The sequence below is a fragment of the Balaenoptera ricei genome, chromosome 10 (genome assembly GCF_028023285.1).
Source record: "Balaenoptera ricei isolate mBalRic1 chromosome 10, mBalRic1.hap2, whole genome shotgun sequence".
NCBI lineage: Eukaryota > Metazoa > Chordata > Mammalia > Artiodactyla > Balaenopteridae > Balaenoptera > Balaenoptera ricei.
Genome location: NC_082648.1, coordinates 46,604,236 through 46,622,676, shown reverse-complemented (window position 1 = coordinate 46,622,676; position 18,441 = coordinate 46,604,236). Strand labels below are relative to the sequence as shown.

Below are 18,441 nucleotides of genomic sequence, written 5' to 3'. Positions count from 1 at the left end.
CTAAGTGTTAGCTGAGAGTGAAGGGCACCTCCTACTGGACCAAGGGAGAGGGGACAAAAAAACCTTAGAGAAATTTTGTAGTTCTGTAAGTCATTGTTGCATCTTTCTTCCCCAGCCTTATGAAGACATCTCCCTACCCTTCCTGCTGACCAAACTGTAGCCATATCTGAAAAAAATTACCTTTATTATAAGGAAAATACACAGTAAAACAGAGCTGGAAGGTGGTGGGAGTGGATGATATGGAAAAACTTAATCAACCAAAAAGCTGCCCAAACATGGCTTCCTGCTGTGGAGAGTGATTTGCCCCTTACCTCACCTGTCTTTCCTGAGTCAAAGAAACCTGCTCCTAGCAGGGCTGGGCCCAGGGAACCCCATTTTCCAATGAAAATTTGGGAAAGTTTGAGTTTCCACTGGGAGTTTGGGAAACATAGTTCTCAGGCTTTCAAGATATAGAAGACAGTATAGAAAAAGGAGGGATGTTACATCCCTTTGTTCCAACGTCCCCAGCCCCATTCCTCAGTATTTGTTGATGCCAAAGAGACGGACCCCATGGAATTGGGGCAACTTGGGCAGCAGTACACTAAGCAGTGAGGCTGTGTTGATGAGGAAATGAGCAGCATCATACTTGGTGTAGAAGCTGGCCAGGAGGTAGCTGGGGAGAGAAGAAATAGGTTGAGTGAAGTTGGCCTTCCCTATCCATATTCAGGCCTTTGCAGCAACTTTCTCTTCTATTTTACATGACCAGTTTTACTGCATGCAGTCCTAGGATATCTGAAAATATTCCAGCTATATTAACAGTATTTACTTTGGGGTTGGGGAGATAATCGGATAGCACCTTTAACTGGAGATCTATAAATTAGTTTGTGGGGTTTTTTTTATTGTTAATGACAGGTGGCAAATGACAGCTGAAGCAGTTTCAGCCTATATGACTGTTAGAATCCTTTTTGCTTCCACTTCTCAGTTAGTTCTTACAGATTCACGTCAGTTCTGCCTTTATTTAGTCACTTCTTTTGGAAGTGTAAAATAATTTGTTTTACTTGGTGTTTTATCTTTTCTCAGTCCCGTCTCCATTCCCCTACCACCAAGGAGGCAGCAAGTAATGCTTGATTACTGTCTTCTACTTTTTACTGTTCTCTCTAGATTTAGACCTAGTATATCATATCTTCACAGGGTCTAAGTGAGTAGAAGTCTGCTTTTTAAAAGATTCCCTGTGGACCTTTGTACCTGGCTTTTGAAGCATCTCCCGTATCTCCCCCTGGACTCACAGTACAATGGGAGAGATGCTGAGGAATTTTCGGGAAGAGGTAAATTGGAGCCCGTAGTCCATCTGTTCCCAGTGTGTCAGTAGCCGAGCCCTTCCTTGGTCAGGGGTCTCAAAGGGTGTCCCTTTCACCGTATGTAGGAAGACATACATAGCCTGGGAGGAGGGAAGGGGGCAGTGTGAGGGGGGCAGAAAGCAGTCCTTCAGCCCAAGAAGTATGCTAAGATCCCAAAAGGAAGACAGAAATCCCCAAATAATTGGTGATTTTATTTTGTTTTTGGTTGGGAAAAGCCTGGGGTGGGTAAAAGTCATGGTTTAGTGCTCACCAAGTTATGGATGACGTTGGTCAGGGTCCAGACAACAGGAATGCTGAAGAAGGGGATGCTGAGTAGGACCACATGCAGCAGTCCTACCAAGATGATGTAGGCCAGCCAGATGCCCCGGCTATTCATCACTCGAGTGTTGGGGTTCACTTCGCTGTGTGCCACCCCCACATTCATCCTACCACAGCGGGGGATCAGGCAGGAGTCCAGCTTAATTTCCTCTCAACCCCTCTTTGAGTTTGTTCTTCGAAGTTGTCCCCTGAACAGCCCAAATCCCCCGGACTCTATTGGGAATGAGAGAACTTCCCCATCATGCACAAAGGAAAAACTGAAGACTTGGGGAAAAAAACTTAGAAGGCAAGAAGAGTCCTCTCTACATCTTAGAGACATATTATGGTAATCTTTCTTCTGATCCTTACACTTCAACTGTAACTTGAAGGAGTAAGCATAGGCTGGGTGTGCTTCAAGGAGCAAGGGAAACAGAAGTATGTCACTTTACTTTCCTGAGGAAGTTAATAAGGAACCATGAAGACATTAGGTACACCCAAAATTCCAGAAGAGGGTCATGGGAAACAATCAAGGAACCACTAAGGAAGGTTGAGGGGGTAAAGCTACCTTTTCTAATCTATTCTAACCCCACCTTTTCCTCGGGGGCTTGCCTCTCCTGTGTCATCTCCTTGGCACGTAAGCAGGCAGCATCCTAATTCTTTCTCTCAAGCGTGGGGTGCTGCAAGAATGTGTCCAGGGCTTTTGCACTGAACTAGGAAGGGACGTGAGCTGAGCGTCTCGAGAGATGGAGCCCTAGTCCCGCCTCCAGGGCGGCTATGATCGTCGGAACTTGGCCGTTTTAAAATCGTGCTCGCCCTAAAGTTGATGACGCCTGGTTAAGAAGCAGCTCTGGCCCGCCCTCTACCTAAAATTCCCTAAACCCTAGTGCTGAATCCGCCCCTTGCTCCCCCAGGCTCCCTCTCTCCTTCGTCGGCTCCCCTCAGGGCTGTCGTCTTCGCCCCTCTCTCGGTCTATCGTTCGCCGCCGCTCCACCTCCCCCCACCCCCTTTCGCTTCCCACCATTTTGCCTTAGTACCGCTTCCCAGTCTCCCGTAACCCTACCTGCCAGCTTCGGAAGCCCGTCCAGCTTGGGGCGCGGCGCTTGCTTCTACACCTGCGGTCTCCAGGAAGCAGCGGCCCCGGCCCATCTGCGCTCTCCCTATTGGTGAAGCGGAGTTAGCGTTGCCACCACCCATTGGCTGGCGGTCCGCCACCGGGACGCACAATTGGTCACCATTTCCGTCCTTCGGGATGTGCCGAACCTGCCCTTCTCCAGGTCCCAGCTTTTGAGAGAGGTGGGGAAAGCCGCTGGAGGAGTGAGGGCGACTCCAGCTATTGACTAATGGAAAGAGTTGATGGTAGGAGGCGGGAGTAAAAGCCACAGCGATTGGCCGGCCGTGGCTGTCGGCGCCGAGGCGGGAGCTCCCGGAGGCGGAGGCGGAGGCTGAGGCAGAGGCAGCGGGTGGGGGCCTGGCGGAGTGAAGGGGTACCAAGATGGCGACTGAAACGGTGGAGCTCCATAAGCTGAAGGTACCGTGAGGCGGGGAGGGCCGGGTCGGACTTTTCCGGAGACTGAATTCTGCCGGCTGGTTTGCGCCTTTTCCTTGCAGGTTCTTCTACGTCGTTTTCCGGCTCCCGCCGTAGTTCTGTTCTTTTGTGCCTCCCTTCTTCCCCACTACGCCTTCCCTAATTTCCCATTTCTTCTCACGGTTTTACTGTATCTTTACTTGTTATTCGGCTCCTTCCTCCACTGTGGTGTCGTCCGCCACTTCCCCATCGTGTTGTGTAAGTGCCTTCAACCTGTCCTCTCTTTTCCTTTCTCGTCAGACTGCATTACGTCAGTGGTCCCCTCCTCTTGGACCCGTGCCGGGCCCGGGACCCCTTTTTCTTCCCTGGGTTGATGCTTTCCAGTCTCTTGTACAAAGCTGAGATTCACGGTAGCAGATGATGGCAGCTTCGTGTATTCTGCCTGTCTAGGTCTCAAACTTGATCCAGAAAATGCTTCCCCTCCCTTTTTTTAGGTGGGGTGACGCCCCCGGGGCAAACTTGGAAACCTGAGGAGAGCCCTCCGAAGATGGGCCTCCCCCTTAGAGGCCTGAGGTTTAGGAGACCTTAAGAGGTAGTGAAGGCACAGATACCCCAGGTTGAAAAGTTTTTCGAGTTCTCTCAACGCTGTTCTCCGTCCGCCAGCCTTCCCCCAACCCTGCCCTCCACCACCCAAGAGACAAGTCACTCAGGGCTGTAATATTTTGGGAAAACGTTTGCAAGGTTAGGGTTACTTCTGTCCCACTTCGTATCGCGGACGGACCCTGCATCTCTTGGTCTCACCACTGGGTGACAGTCACAGAAGCCGGTTTAAGTTGTGTCTTGGGAATCTTAATAGCTGTTTCGTGTTTAGATTATTATTTTCCTGGAAGAAAAAAGTAGTTTCTTTTAGGGTGAATTAAGAGAATATCTCGATTAGTTGTACATTTGTGGTTTCACAAGTAGTTTTCCCATCACGTGTTTCGGTCATGTTTTGGTCACATCCCAGGAACCTTTGACAAACCAGGCTGATTTAGGCCAAGCTGAAAACTGATCCTTTAAAGTTTGATGAGCTTTAAAAAAAAAAAAAAGTATAAGGAGAATAAGGGCAGAGAGAGGTACTTGTAATCACTTACTAGTTGACACGAATTAGACTTTCTGTGAAAGTTGCTAGGTTTCTTGCTCTTGGATTCTAAGCTGTACTAGTGGGGTTTTGTGTTATCCTGGAGTTACTGTTAACTTGGTGGTGCTGAAGTGTGTAGATTGTATCAGTGGTCTACTAATAGAATGACAAGTAGAAAAAGTTGATCAACTACCTCCATTATATGTATGCTTACTTGTATAAATTATGTACTACTATAGCGTTATGTATGTTATAAAATATACACAGAAAAGGAATTTTTGAATGAATGGGATAAAAAGGAAATATGAATAGAAGATCTAATACTTTTTTCCTATTAGTTCCAAAATTTTTATTTATTTATTTATTGCTGCATTGGGTCTTCGTTGCTTCGTGGGGACTTTCTCTAGTTGTGGCGAGCGGGAGCTACTCTTCGTTGTGGTGCGCAGGCTTCTCACTGCGGTGGCTTTTCTTGTTGCGGAGCATGGGCTCTAGGCGCACAGGCTTCAGTAGTTGCAGCACGTGGGTTCAGTAGTTGTGGCGCGTGTGGGCTCAGTAGTTGTGGCGCACAGGCTTATTTGCTCTGTGGCATATGGGATCTTCCTGGACCAGGGATCAAACCCGTGTCCCCTGCACTGGCAGGCGGACTCTCAACCACTGTGTCACCAAGGAAGTCCCCTTATTAGTTCCATTTTTGAAACCCCTAGAGTAAGTCACCAGCCTTATGAGTTGCCTTTATGGATTTTATGTTGGTTTGTGGAGTTCCACCTTACATAAAAATCTGTATTTGTCAGTTCTATATTAAATTTGATTTTGGGGCTTCCCTGGTGGCGCAGTGGTTAAGAATCCGCCTGCCAATGCAGGAGACACGGGTTCGAACCCTGGCCTGGGAAGATCCCATGTGCCGCGGAGCAACTAAGCCCGTTCGTCATAACTACTGAGCCTGCGCTCTAGAGCCCACGTGCCACAACTGCTGAAGCCCGCACGCCTAGAGCCTGTGCTCCACAGTAAGAGAAGCCACTGCAATGAGAAGCCTGCACACCGCAGCGAAGAGTAGCCCCCACTCACCGCAACCAGAGAAAGCCCGCACACAGTAACGAAGACCCAACGCAGCCAAAAATAAAAATAAATAAAATAAATAAATTTATTTTAAAAAAAAAATCTGCCTGCCAGTGCAGGGGACATGGGTTCGAGCCCTGGTCCGGGAAGATCCCACATGCCGTGGAGCCGCTAAGCCCATGTGCCACAACTACTGAGCCTGCGCCACAACTACTGAGCCTGCGCTCTAGAGCCCGTGAGCCAGAACTACTGAGCCCGTGTGCTACAACTACTGAGGCCCGCGTGCCTAGAGCCCGTGCTGCACAACAAGAGAAGCCACCACAATGAGAAGCCTGGTCACCGCAACGAAGAGTAGCCCCCGCTCGCTGCAACCAGTGAAAGCCCGTACGCAGCAACGAAGACCCAACGCAGCCAAAAATAAAAATTAATTAATTAATTAATATTAAAAAAAAAAGAAAAGGTGTATTTAAAAAAAAGAAAAAAATTTGATTTTGATTGGATAATGTCCTCTGACCTGATTTCAGGTAGTCTTAGAGAACATGAGGCAGTCCTGACAGCCTAAAAAGGGTTCACTCTTTTAATCATATTTGCTTGTCTTTGCTTTTTCTCTAGAGCACTTCTTAACCTTTTGGAGGTCACAGATATCTTTGAAACTCTGAAGAAAAATATGGACCCTTTCCCCAGATAAAGGCATGTACACATACTTCGCATGCGATTTGAGGGGCTTCATCAAATTACCTTGTAGCCCTGAGGAGTCCCTGGACCTCTGGTTAAGAACCCATGCCTTTGATTCTGACTTCTAGGACGGTTAATGTTTGGTTCCACTGTTGCTCTTGATGGTGTGATCCTGACTTTTGGGCTGACCTAGGGTTTATCTCTTTTTTAAAAAAAAACTTTCCATTTTTATAAAGGGAATTTGGGGCTTTAGCGTGGGGTCTCAGAGGAAAGGAACAGGCTTTGAAGTAGAAGGAAAAATATTATCTATCTGAATTGATATGTAAATCCACATCAACTGCAAATTTCTGAAGATTTTGTAGAAATGGAGTCATTCCAACACAGTTGGAAAGAGAGACTGAATTATGGGTGAAAATGTTCTGAACTGTAATAGTACCAGATTTCCAGTCAGTGTGAGAAAAGGGACTACAGAGGAGAGAACAAGAAGGGTGTACTAGTTTCAGAGTGCTGCGAACAGTGAGACATTGTAATATTGAAGCATAAAGTGTGTATATGTTGGTGTTTGAAGATAGTTTGGAAAGGGAAGTAGGTGAACTGTGTGACTGGAGGTATATTGGAGTGATACTGAAAAGGACTTCTAAGTTGTGTAAGGTGTTCGGTTTTTGTCATGTAGGCAGAAAGTGGGGAACCTTTGGAGATTGGAAAGTAGAGCTGATGTGATCAGTTTTTGGTTTTTGTTTTGTTTTGTTTTGTTTTTTTCTTCATTGCATGGCTTGTGGGATCCTAGTTCCCCCACCAGGGATCGAACCCCGGGCCCTCGGCAGTGAAAGTGTGGAGTCCTAACCACTGGACCGTTAGGGAATTCCCAGTTTGTGTTCTTTTGGCAGTAAGAAGGATGGGGTTTGGAGAGGAAGAAATGTCACCAGCTAGATTTTTATTACAGTAGTCACTCCCCTGCTTAAAATCCTTTAATTATATCCCTGCCAATCTCTCCAGCTTAGTTTCTCACACTCCAGCTACGGTGGCTTTATTTCATTTCTCAGAGTGGCTATTCATTAATTGCTAACATTTACATAGCATTTACTGTGTGGCAAACACTGGTCAAATCTGTTTGTATACATTAATTGATTTAATTCTCATGATAATCCTAAGGCAGTAAGGTAAATGCCTGTGTTGTCCCCATTTAAAACTGAGAAAAAACGGAAGCTCAGAGAGGTTGGATAACTTGCCCTAGGTTGCGCAGGTAATAAGTGGTGGCTCAAATCCAGGCAGTCTGTCTCCAAAATTCCTGTCCTTAATCACTGTGCACAGCTGCCTTTCTTTACCTTAGTGCTCAGAACATTTACACATGCTTTTGGCTGCAGTGCCCTTGCCACCCCCATCCCCCATACCTTTGTCTAATTAACTGTTCGTTGCCCTTCAGATATCAGTCAAACATCATTTAACCAAGGAACCCTTAGGTAGGATGGGTTCCATCTATCCGCACACAAGGTCAGACCACTTTTTAAACGCTTTTATAGGACCCTGTACTTCTTTTTTTTTAATCAGTTAAACATTATGTATATGATCATTGATTGCCTTGTTTCCCTACTAGATTGTAAGCTCCATGTGGGCAAGAACTCTTTCTGTTTTGCTTATGATTATTTTCCTGTATCTAAGATAATGCTTGACACACAGTGGGTACTCAGTAACTATTTGTCAAGTGAGTAAGCTTACTAAGACTTGAAATAAGTTCGTGACTTTTAGAGTAGGAATGAATTTGAAAGAAATTTGGAATATAGAATTACAAGCATTTATAGATCAGTTAGATGTGGGAGGAATGAAAGAAGACTCCAAGTAGTGATACCTTTAGTCTAAGTTGGGAGGAGGAGGAGAAGCCAGTTTTTTGCAGGAGAGAAGATAAGTTCAGTTTTGGGTATAAATGTCTTTGAGATATTCACTTGGAGATATCTAGTAGTCATTTGGAAATGTGGGTCTCCTGCTTAAGAGCTGAGAGCTGTCTCCAAAGAAAACATACAGATGGCCAAGAGGCACATGAAAAGCTGCTCACCATCACTAATTATTAGAGAAATGCAAATCAAAACTACAATGAGGTATCACCTCACAGTGGTTAGAATGGGCATCATCAGAAAATCTACAAACAACAAATGCTGGAGAGGGTGTGGAGAAAAGGGAACTCTCTTACACTGTTGGTGGGAATGTAAATTGATACAGCCACTATGGAGAACAGTATGGAGGTTCCTTAAAAAACTAAAAAAGAATTACCATATGACTCAGCAATCCCACTACTGGGCATATACCCAGAGGAAACCATAATTCAAAAAGACACATGCACCCCAATGTTCATTGCAGCGCTATTTACAATAGCCAGGTCATGGAAGCAACCTAAATGCCCGTCAACAGATGAATGGATAAAGAAGATGTGGTACATATATACAGTGGAATATTACTCAGCCATCAAAAGGAACGAAATTGGGTCATTTGTAGAGATGTGGATGGACCTAGAGACTGTCATACAGAGTGAAGTAAGTCAGAAAGAGAAAAACAAATATCGTATATTAATGCATATATGTGGAATCTAGAAAAATGGTAACAGATGACCGGTTTGCAAGGCAGAAATAGAGACACAGATGTAGAGAACAAATGTATGAACACCAAAGGGGGAAGCGGGGGTGGGCGTGATAGTGGTGGGATGAATTGGGAGATTGGGATTGACATATATACACTAATATGTAAAAATAGATAACTAATAAGAACCTACTGTATAAAAAATAAAAAATAATAAATAAAATTATTTTTTTAAAAAGAGCTGAGAGCTGATAATAATGGTTTGGGACTTATTCAAAAATATTTATGAATTGCCTACCATGCGCCAGCTACCATAGGCACTGGAGATAGAGCAGTGAACAAAGCAGACAAAATTCTTGCTTTCATGGAGCCTATATATATATATATATATATATACATATATATATATATATGTATATATATTTATATATATTTATATATGTATATATATATAAATATATATGTGTGTATATATATATTTGGAGCTTATATTTTATTAGGGGAAGGTACAATAAATAAGTAAAATTTATAGTATGTCAGATAGTGATTTGTAGAGAAAAATAGGAAGAGGGAGTACAGTGGGAAGAGAAGGGTATTATAATTTTAAACAGGATGACTAGGGGGAAGGCCTCATTGAAAAGGTGTTGTTTAAGCAAAGACTTGAAGGAAGTGAAAGAGTAAGCCTTGTGCAAAGTATTATAAGAGGACCTTAGAGGTGATCATTAGGACTCTGGCTTTTACCCTTAATGAGATAGGAAACCAATGGAGGATTTTTGAATAGAGGAATGACATGTTCTGACTTAAACTGTCAAAGATCACTCTGACTACCTTGTTGAGAATAAACTATAGTGAGGTTCAAGGGCTGAAGAGTTTTTGCAGTGATCTGTATGAAAGAAAGACAAGAGGGATTAGATTCTGGGTATATTTCGAAGGTAGAGCTGACAAGATTTGCCAATAATTGGATTCTGGGAAGTGAAAAAGCCTTTGGTACAAGTGGAAGGATGAGAAGACCGAAGTCTCCTTAGTGAATGTCTTAGTGAATATCTGTATTTACAGGGTTGGGTGGAAGAAGAGCTAGCAAAGAGGCTGAGGAGGTGAGGTAAGAGGAAAATGGTAAGAGAGATAGAGTGTGCACATGAAAGCAGTCCTTCATCTTGGTATTTAAAATTGGGCTTGGGACTTCCCTGGTGGCGCAGTGGATAAGGCTCTGCGCTCCCAATGCAGGGAGCCTGGGTTCGATCCCTGGTCAGGGAACTGGGTCCCACGTGCATGCTGCAACTAAGAGTTTGCATGCTGCAACTAAGGAGCCCGCCTGCTGCAACTAAGACCCGGCGCAACCAAAATAAGTAAATAATAAATAAATATTAAAAAAACCAAACAAACGTAAAATTGGGCTTAAATCAGAGAGATCTGAGCTGGCATACTGGCTCCACTGTTTTCTAGCTGGGTGATTTTTTTAGCAAATTATTGAGTCTCTTTGAGCCTCAATTTCTTAATTTATGAAATGCAGTCATAATACCAACCACATAGATGTTTTGAGAATTAAATGAGGAAATGATGTTCAAAGAACTTAGCCTTTTGCCTGTCATGTATTAATACTTGAAATTTGAGTTCCTATCATATGAAATGTTTAAATGGTGTAAAATGCCTCAGTCTTCAAAGGTTTACAAACCAGATTGAGAGTTAACAGATGAAAATGATTTGAATCAAAATTCAAGATTAATAAATTAGAAATCACAGGGTGATGAATGATTAATGTCAAATGTGTTATGTAGTCAGTTGATCAGTCCTTTCTCTGCTGTTTGGTTAGGTAGCATGAAAAATGCCTTATTAATACTGAGAAATGGGATTTTTAGATTGATATTGAAAATTTAATTTTTGAATAGGTAATTCATGCTCAACCTCATAATATTAAAGGTATAAAAGGGTACGTGGTAAAAAGTTTCCCTCCTCAACAAACTTCTTCGCAGATTCAACTAGTGTTAACTTACCTATTTCTTGTCCAGGCATCTTGTATATACACATATGAGTGGTGTGTGTGTGCATGTTATTTTTTACATTAATGTTAGTATTTTATATACAATGTTCTGTAACTTGGCGTTTTTAAGTAGCCTTATTGAGATACAATTCACATACCATACAATTCACTCAGTATACCTTGCTTTTTAAATATTGAGTTGGCCAAAATGTTCCTTCAGTTTTTAAGTAAAAATAAAAGACACATTTTTCATTTTCACCAAGAACTTATTGAACAATGTATTCACTGTTTTGTTCCACTACCTTCTGCCATTTTTCAGGCAAGTTCATAATTCCATCTTCCCAAAACTTTTTATCTTTTTGAGCAAAGAACTGTTCCAGGTGCCTTTTACAGTCTTCCAGGGAATTGAAATTTTTTCCATTAAGAGATTTTGTAAAGACCAAGATAAATAAAAATCCAAAGGTGCAATGTCTGGTGAATATAGTGGATGAATCAGAACTTCCCAGCCAAGCTGTAACAGTTTTTGCCTGGTCATCAAAGAAACATGTGGTCTTGCATTATCCTGATGGAAGATTATGCGTTTTCTATTGACTAATTCTGGACGCTTTTCGTCGAGTGCTGCTTTCAGTTCGGGAGCAGTACTTGTTGGAATTAATCGTTTGGTTTTCCGGAAGGAGCTCATAATAGAGGACACCCTTCCAATCCCACCATATACACACCATCACCTTCTTTGGATGAAGACCAGCCTTTGGTGTGGTTGGTGGTGGTTCATTTCGCTTGCCCCACGATATCTTCCATTCCACGTTATTGTACAGTATCCACTTTTCATTGCATGTCACAATTTGTTTTAAAAATGAAACATTTACATTTAAGTAGAAAATCACATGCAGAAATAAGGTCAAGAAGGGTTTTTCCTGCTTAAGTTATGTGGAACCCAAACATCGAAGCGATTAACATAACCAAGCTGGTGCAAATGTTTTTCAGCTCTTGATTTGGATATTTTGAGTATGCTGACTATCTCCTGCGTTGTATAATGTTGATTGTTCTCAATTAATGTCTTGATTTGATTATTATCAACTTCATCTGGTCTGCCCAACCGTGGAGCATCGTCCAGCGAGAAATCTCCAACACAAAACTTTGCAAACCACTTTTGACACGTTCGATCAGTCACAGCACATTTTCCATACACTGCATAAATCTTTCTTTGCGTTTCAGTTGCGTTTTTACCTTTCTTGAAATAATAAAGCATAATATGCCGAAAATGTTGCTTTTTTTGTTCCATCTTCAATATTAAAATGGCTACACAAAAATTCACCAGTTTTGATGTTTTCTTTTAAATGCACACTGATATGACAGCTGTCACAATACAGTCTAACCAAATTGTTTCTAATGAAGTTAAAGACAACTAAGCACTACTAGAGTCATCTTACGGAAAAAAAACTGAACGAACTTTTTGGCCAACCCAGTATGTTGTTTTAAAACATTTTAAAGTCAAATGCATATAAAAATGGGTAAGATTTGGGCTTCCCTGGTGGCACAGTGGTTGCGAGGTTGCCTGCCAATGCAGGGGACACGGGTTCGAGCCGTGGTCTGGGAAGATCCCACATGCTACGGAGCAACTAAGTCAGTGTGCCACAACTACTGAGCCTGCGCTCTAGAGCCCGCGAGTCACAACTACTGAGCCCACATGCCACAGCTACTGAAGCCTGTGCACCTAGAGACCGTGCTTCGCAGGAAGAGAAGCCACTGCAGTGAGAAGCCCGTGCACCGAAACGAAGAGCAGCTCCCGCTCGCCGTGACTAGAGAAAGCCCGCACGTGCAGCAGTGAGACCCAGTGCAACCAAAAATAAATAAATAAAATGAATAAATTTATTTTAAAAAATGGGTAAGATTTGATATTATAAGTTATTTATTTATTTATTTATTTATTTGATTGCGCCGGGTCTAGTTGCGGCTCAAGGGCTTCTCAGTTGTTGTGGCATGCGACCTCTTAGTTGCAGGATGCATGTGGGATCTAGTTGCCTGACCAGGGATCAAACCTGGGCCCCCTGCATTGCGAGCACGGAGTCTTAACCACTGTGCCACCAGGGAAGTGCCTATAAATTCTTATTTGAGGCTTTAAAAGTGTTTTGTTTTACTAATGTAATTGTGCCAAAATGAAATGTGTGAAACGACTTCATTTTCAGCTATTTTATTTTCACTCATCTATTTCCCTTTTGAAATAATGTCCCAGTATAGGAGCAGAACCCATAATATAATAATAAAGTAATACAACAGTGTGTAAAAACTATCTGTAACATTCGCATTTGACCAGAGAAGGGGACGTGGAGGTGCTGAGAAGACTGCTGAATGAGCCAGAGACCTTAGGTTAGGGACTGGGAGCCAGTGGGGGGCTGAGATTTCAGTGACCAACAGCAATAGCAAGGTCAGTGGTCAGCAGTGGTGGATGCTATCCAAGCTAAACAACCAGTTGTACCAGTCTGTCAGCTTCAAGTCTACCAGATCAGCATCCTGTGCAAAATCCATCACCGACTGTCTGTTTCCCTGTCATCTGGAGGTTTTTGTAAACTTTTGTCCATATCTACACAGTTTTGGGAAGGAAGGAGAAGGGAGGAACAACTATTAGAAAGTTGAATTTTGAATTGCCTGAGTATTTACATTCCTTTTCCCTAGGTGGTCTTAATGTTACTTAAACCAGGAGAAGAAAAAAGGAATGGAGTCTTCTGAGGAAGATTAGGAGTTATAGGAAGTAAAGAAATTGTATTGCTTTGTAAACAAACAACACCCTTTAAACATACACACGCGCGCACGCACACACACACAGAGTAAATGATATATTTAAAATGTTAGGTGATCTCTAAGTGCCGGGGTTACATAAGACTTTTTTTTTCCTCTATACTTTTCAGAATTTTCAAACTATTCTGCAGTGAACATAATACTTTTATAACCAACAAAATTCTTAAAAGTGTAACTAAAATCAAAAGACTTGTTCTCCAGGAAACTGAGAAAAAATAAAGTACCAACATGGGAAAGATCAAGATTCTTACTTAAGGTCCATTACTTAAGAAATGGACCTTAGAGATCACTTAGAATCTAGATTCTAGATTAATACTATTCACTGTATCATCTGTAGGCTAGTGCTCATCCATGAACTGTTACTGGGTAATGATGAGATAAGTTTAAAAAAAAAATTAAGTAAGCTTTTAGAAACTTTTATAGCAGTTTGACATCACTGCTACATCCAAGTGTATGACCATTTTTCTAGTAATTGATTTTATTGTTTCTTTACAAAAGTATTGGTCCACAACCTGGTTGGAATGCTATAAAAACTTGGCAGCCCTATCAGTCTAGCTATTTAAAAATATATTGATCTATGAAATGCAGAAATCTGAGAAGCAGTGATTCTGTCTAATTTTGTCTAACCCTTCACCCAGTGTCTGTCTAACACTTACAAAGTGTTAGTAGCTGCCAAGCACTATTGTAAATGCTTTATGAGTATTTGCTGGTTCAATCTTCATAACAACCCTGTGCTGTAGGTACTGTTGCATTATCCCCATTTCATAGGAAACTGAGGCACAAAGAGGTTATGTTACTCACCCAAGGTTACACAGCTGTAAGTGGTAAAGCTGGAATTTGAACCCAAGGTAGTCTGACTTCAGAGGCCATGTTATGCTTTGCAGCCACTCCACACTTTTAATGGGTGATTACCTACCATATTTCTCAATAGAGGGTGCTGTTGGCTTGTTGAGTAGAACAGTGTTCCACATAGTATCCCTCCCTGCCTGCCTGTCCCACTCACTGAATGCCCAATCAGAAAAAAAAAAAAACCCAAAAATTTCCCCTCTCCATTTCCAAATGTTTCCTTGGTTGAAAACCTTCTAGAGCTGACCAGCATATTCCCTTAGTTGTAAAGTTCTATAGGAATCTGCTTTCTAACTTCTACTGGTTGGTCTTAGATCTGTACTTCGAAACTAGTAAAGTCTTTTTTCAGGACAAATATCTATCTGTGCACTGATCTGCATATAGGATTTTTGGAACCTTCCTTTTCTTGGTGGTTCTCCTTGGATCAGCGTGTCATTACGCTCCTTAAAATGAGAATATAGAGCCCAGTAAGGCTATTAATCACTTAATATAGATTCTGGGGCTTCCCTGGTGGCGCAGTGGTTAAGAATCCACCTGCCAATGCAGGGGACATGGGTTCGATCCCTGGTCCGGGAAGATCTCACATGCCGCGGAGCAACTAAGCCCGTGCGCCACAGCTACTGAGCCCACGTGCCGCAACTACTGAAGCCCACGCGCCTAGAGCCCGTGCTCCGCAACAAGAGAAGCCACCACAATGAGAAGCCCGTGTACCACAACGAAGAATAGCCCCCACTCGCCGCAAGCAGAGAAAAGCCTGCGTGCAGCAACAAAGACCCAACGCAGCCAGAAACAATAAATAAAATAATAAAATAAATTAAAAAAATATATATATATAGATTCTGTTTTTTAGTTACCCTTAACCTAGAATTACTTTGGTAACAAATCATACTGTTAGCCCTCTTTGCACTTGTAATCATCTAAAACCCTGACTGAGGTCTTTATCCTTTGAGTTACTGTTGAGCCAGATCTTGTTCATCTGGTTTTTTAACAATTTAAGTTTTGAATATAAGTGTAGTACTTTATAGGTATACCTTATTTCTTCTAAATTGAGTCTTCATTTTGGCTTATTGTTTTCCCTGAAGAGCCAGCAACACCCCCTGACATCCCCACCCACCCACCTTTAGTTCTGTCAGTAATCCATCAATTCTTCCTCCTTCTGTTGTCTGCAAAGTTGATAAGTATACCTGTGATATCTTTAGTCAAGTTACTGATTTAAAAATCTTCAATTCATGCCATGTCGTGGCATGCCATTACATATTTTTTTCCATTTTGGCAAAGATCCTTTAAGTGATTCATTATTGACATTAAGCTAGCTAACACATCTACCTAATTCTGTGGTGGTCAAACTTGTATGCATGTATATGGTAGATTGCAGTAAAGGATCTGGGATAATAGATAGTAAGGAAAATCTGCTTTTAGATAATTAGATATTCTACTTAAAGATTCATTCTTTCCTTATATGAGCTGGTACAGTAATTGTTTGGGAAAGAAAGACCACCCCCCCTCAGAAATAGCTAAAGATTTATGTAATAAATGTATGAATAGATCAGAATTTGATTAAAGTAGGTTTATTCTTCACCATCTGTTAGAAAAGTCCTCTTGCATATTGAATATTGTTAGGGGGAAGCAGATCATGTTTGTGGACCTAGAAGCTTGGTGGGATTAAGACAGTAGTTTTGGGTTGAACTTTCGTTTCTTTTTCTTTCTTGTGAGAACTACCTCTTTTTCTTTTCTCCCCCACCAGGTTCATTCTGTAAATTAAGGAAAAGCTTTATTCTTTTTTCTCAGCTTGCTGAACTAAAGCAGGAGTGTCTTGCTCGTGGTTTGGAGACCAAGGGAATAAAACAAGATCTCATCAACAGGCTCCAGGCATATCTTGAAGAGCATGGTGAGTTCTTTGTGGAGGCAAAGAGTGATGTGAGTGAGGGGATTAATTTTTTTTTGATAGTTTTATTTATTTTATTTATTTATTTTTGGTTGCATTGGGTCTTCATTGCTGCATGCGGGCTTTCTCTAGTTGCGGCGAGTGGGGGGGGCTACTCTTCGTTGCGGTGCACGGGCTTCTTACTGTGGTGGCTTCTCGTTGCAGAGCACGGGCTCTGGGCGCATGGGCTTCATTCAGTAGTTGGGCTCGTGGGCTCTAGAGCGCAGGCTCAGTAGTTGTGGTGCGTGGGCTTAGTTGCTCCGTGGCATGTGAGATCTTCCCGGACCAGGGCTTGAACCCGTGCCCCCTGCATTGGCAGGCAGATTCTTAGCCACTGCGCCACCAGGGAAGCCCGAGAGGATTAATTTTTAGGCTCTGCCATACAGAAGATTTCTTCTTTTCCTTTAGGTTGTTGATGATGTAAGATTTTAATTAACTCTATCAAGAAAACTCTTGTCATCTAAAACAGTGGTTATAATGAAAAGAAATAACCCCCCCTTTTAAAAAGACATTGTAATTTTATTTCAACAAATTATTTTCAAGAAGTATGGGAAAGCAAGCATCATTAGACTGAGAATCGGAAGATTTGAAGTCTAATTCCTCTTGAGCCAGAAATTTACTAGGTAACTTTGGACAGCCACTGTTTTCATGGCTAAGTGTCTTTTGTGGTCTGTGAAGTGAGACAAGTGTCTCCACCCTTGAAATCCGTAAACCTAAGTAATCTCTGGTCCCTTCTAGCTCTGACATTCTCTAATTCCACTTTAAAAAACAAACACTTCATTTAAGGCATAGTATCATCCCTCTCTGATTTTAATTTATTCCCTTTTATTCCCATTCCTTTTATCCCAACTCTCTTAGGCAACTGTTCTAATGTGTTTGATATATATTTTTTGTCTTTGTCCTTATAAACCGTGTAGTGTTGTTTGGTCTACAGTAATTTTATGTAATTGGCAATGAGGCCATAGCCTTACTTTATTGCACACTTTTTTCTCTAAGTACTGTGTTTTTTTAAGATGTAGCGGTCATCTAGTCTATTGATTCTAATTCCTGCATGGTTTTCTATGATGTATAGAATTCACCATGTTTTATTTAGTTCACTCAGTGACTGATTCCTGAACTACTTCTTTCATATTCCCTTATATTCCTGTGTGAGAGTCTTGGGGGTATATACCCAGGAATGGGGTTGCTAATAAATATCTGTTCATAAATGTATAGTTAATATGACTAAACACCACTAAATTGTTTTTCTGAATTACTGTATAAATTTCATCATCAGCACATGAGGGTTCACTGTCCTAACAAGTGGCCTAATTTTTGCTAATCTGTTAGTGGTTTCAATTTACAATCCTCTACTTATTAAAAAGTTTAAACATTTCTTTTGTTCGTGATTCTTTGGCTTTCTCCTTTGCCCATTTTTCTTTTGGGGTTCTCATCGTTTGCTTGTTAGTTTGCAGGCATATCATATATTCTAGTGACTATTCCCATGTTGGTTTTAGACACAAATATCTTCTTTGACATTTATTTCTTTTTCTGCAGTATCCTTTCCTGGTTTGGGGGGTTTTTTGTACTTTTAAAGAAAACTTATCATCTTAATCTTTTTTTTAATTAATTAATTAATTTTTGGCTGTGTTGGGTCTTCATTGATGGCCGTGAGCTTTCTCTAGTTGCGGCGAGCAGGGGCTACTCTTTCTTGCAGTGGGCAGGCTTCTCACTGCGGTGGCTTCTCTTGTTGCGGAACACGGGCTCTAGGTGCACGGGCTTCAGTAGTTGTGGCACACAGGCTTAGTTGCTCCATGGCATGTGGGATCTTCCTGGACCAGGGCTCGAACCCATGTCCCCTGCGTTGGCAGGCGGATTCTTAACCAGTGCGCCACTAGGGAAGCCCCCTTTCCTAGTTTTGAAAAATAAGTTTTTTGCATAGTACTTGCTTCTGGGTTTTTTGTTTTGTTTTTGTTGTTTTAGAAATTCTTCCCCACCACTAAATTCTGCCACAGTACTTTTTATTAATGTTGTAGTTTGACCTCATCATGTTTAGTTTTTCAGTCCAGCTGGAGTTCAACCTCTTAATTGATGTTAGTTAGGTAGAGAATATAGTTTTTATCTTCTCCATGTGGAGCAAATTTTATGAACATTTCTGCCTTCATTATTGAATTTTATTTTGGGAAAGCAAAATGATTATAATTTTAGCCTAAGTACAGTGATCAAGATGGTTTTGTAGCAGGGCTTGACCTGATTATTTTAATATTCTTTAGCTGAAGAGGAGGCAAATGAAGAAGATGTACTGGGAGATGAAACAGAGGTGAGTTGGAGAGAGTAAGG

At 41.8% G+C, this 18,441-nt stretch overlaps 2 protein-coding genes across 4 annotated transcripts in view; one reads left to right on the top strand and one right to left on the bottom strand.

The window, feature by feature from the left end:
- Positions 1-167: 167 nt before the first annotated feature.
- On the bottom strand, positions 168-2,881 carry ORMDL2 (ORMDL sphingolipid biosynthesis regulator 2). Of its 3 annotated transcripts, none has more exons than XM_059936117.1 (4): positions 2,695-2,878; positions 1,588-1,868; positions 1,266-1,417; positions 168-652 (listed from the first exon to the last, which is right to left on the bottom strand). In XM_059936117.1, the coding sequence occupies exons 2-4, from the start codon at positions 1,759-1,761 to the stop codon at positions 517-519; spliced, it is 462 nt and encodes a 153-aa protein (XP_059792100.1). In that variant the 5' UTR covers positions 1,762-1,868; positions 2,695-2,878; the 3' UTR covers positions 168-516. The 3 variants fall into 3 exon arrangements, with proteins under 3 accessions (XP_059792100.1, XP_059792098.1, XP_059792099.1); XM_059936115.1 differs by having other exon boundaries at positions 1,588-1,762; positions 2,695-2,872; XM_059936116.1 differs by having other exon boundaries at positions 569-652; positions 1,225-1,417; positions 1,588-1,762; positions 2,695-2,881.
- A 42-nt stretch (positions 2,882-2,923) lies between these two features.
- Positions 2,924-18,441, top strand: part of SARNP (SAP domain containing ribonucleoprotein) — a 53,172-nt gene continuing 37,654 nt past the window's right edge. Inside the window, exons 1-3 of the mRNA XM_059936114.1 lie at positions 2,924-3,162; positions 15,987-16,086; positions 18,375-18,421. Of these exons, the coding sequence (XP_059792097.1) occupies positions 3,127-3,162; positions 15,987-16,086; positions 18,375-18,421 (183 nt within the window). The 5' untranslated portion in view covers positions 2,924-3,126. The remainder of the gene's footprint in view (positions 3,163-15,986; positions 16,087-18,374; positions 18,422-18,441) is intronic.

What these genes read in the sequence shown, in the direction of transcription:
- ORMDL2 (XM_059936115.1), bottom strand. Translation starts at nt 2,828, where the DNA reads ATGGGTGGTGGCAACGCTAACTCCGCTTCACCAATAGGGAGAGCGCAG. An exon ending in CGGGCTTCCGAAGCTGGCAG is followed by an intron (nt 1,763 to 2,694) that starts GTAGGGTTACGG and finishes CCGCTGTGGTAG; the next exon opens with GATGAATGTGGGGGTGGCAC. An exon ending in CCAACGTCATCCATAACTTG is followed by an intron (nt 1,418 to 1,587) that starts GTGAGCACTAAA and finishes CCCTCCTCCCAG; the next exon opens with GCTATGTATGTCTTCCTACA.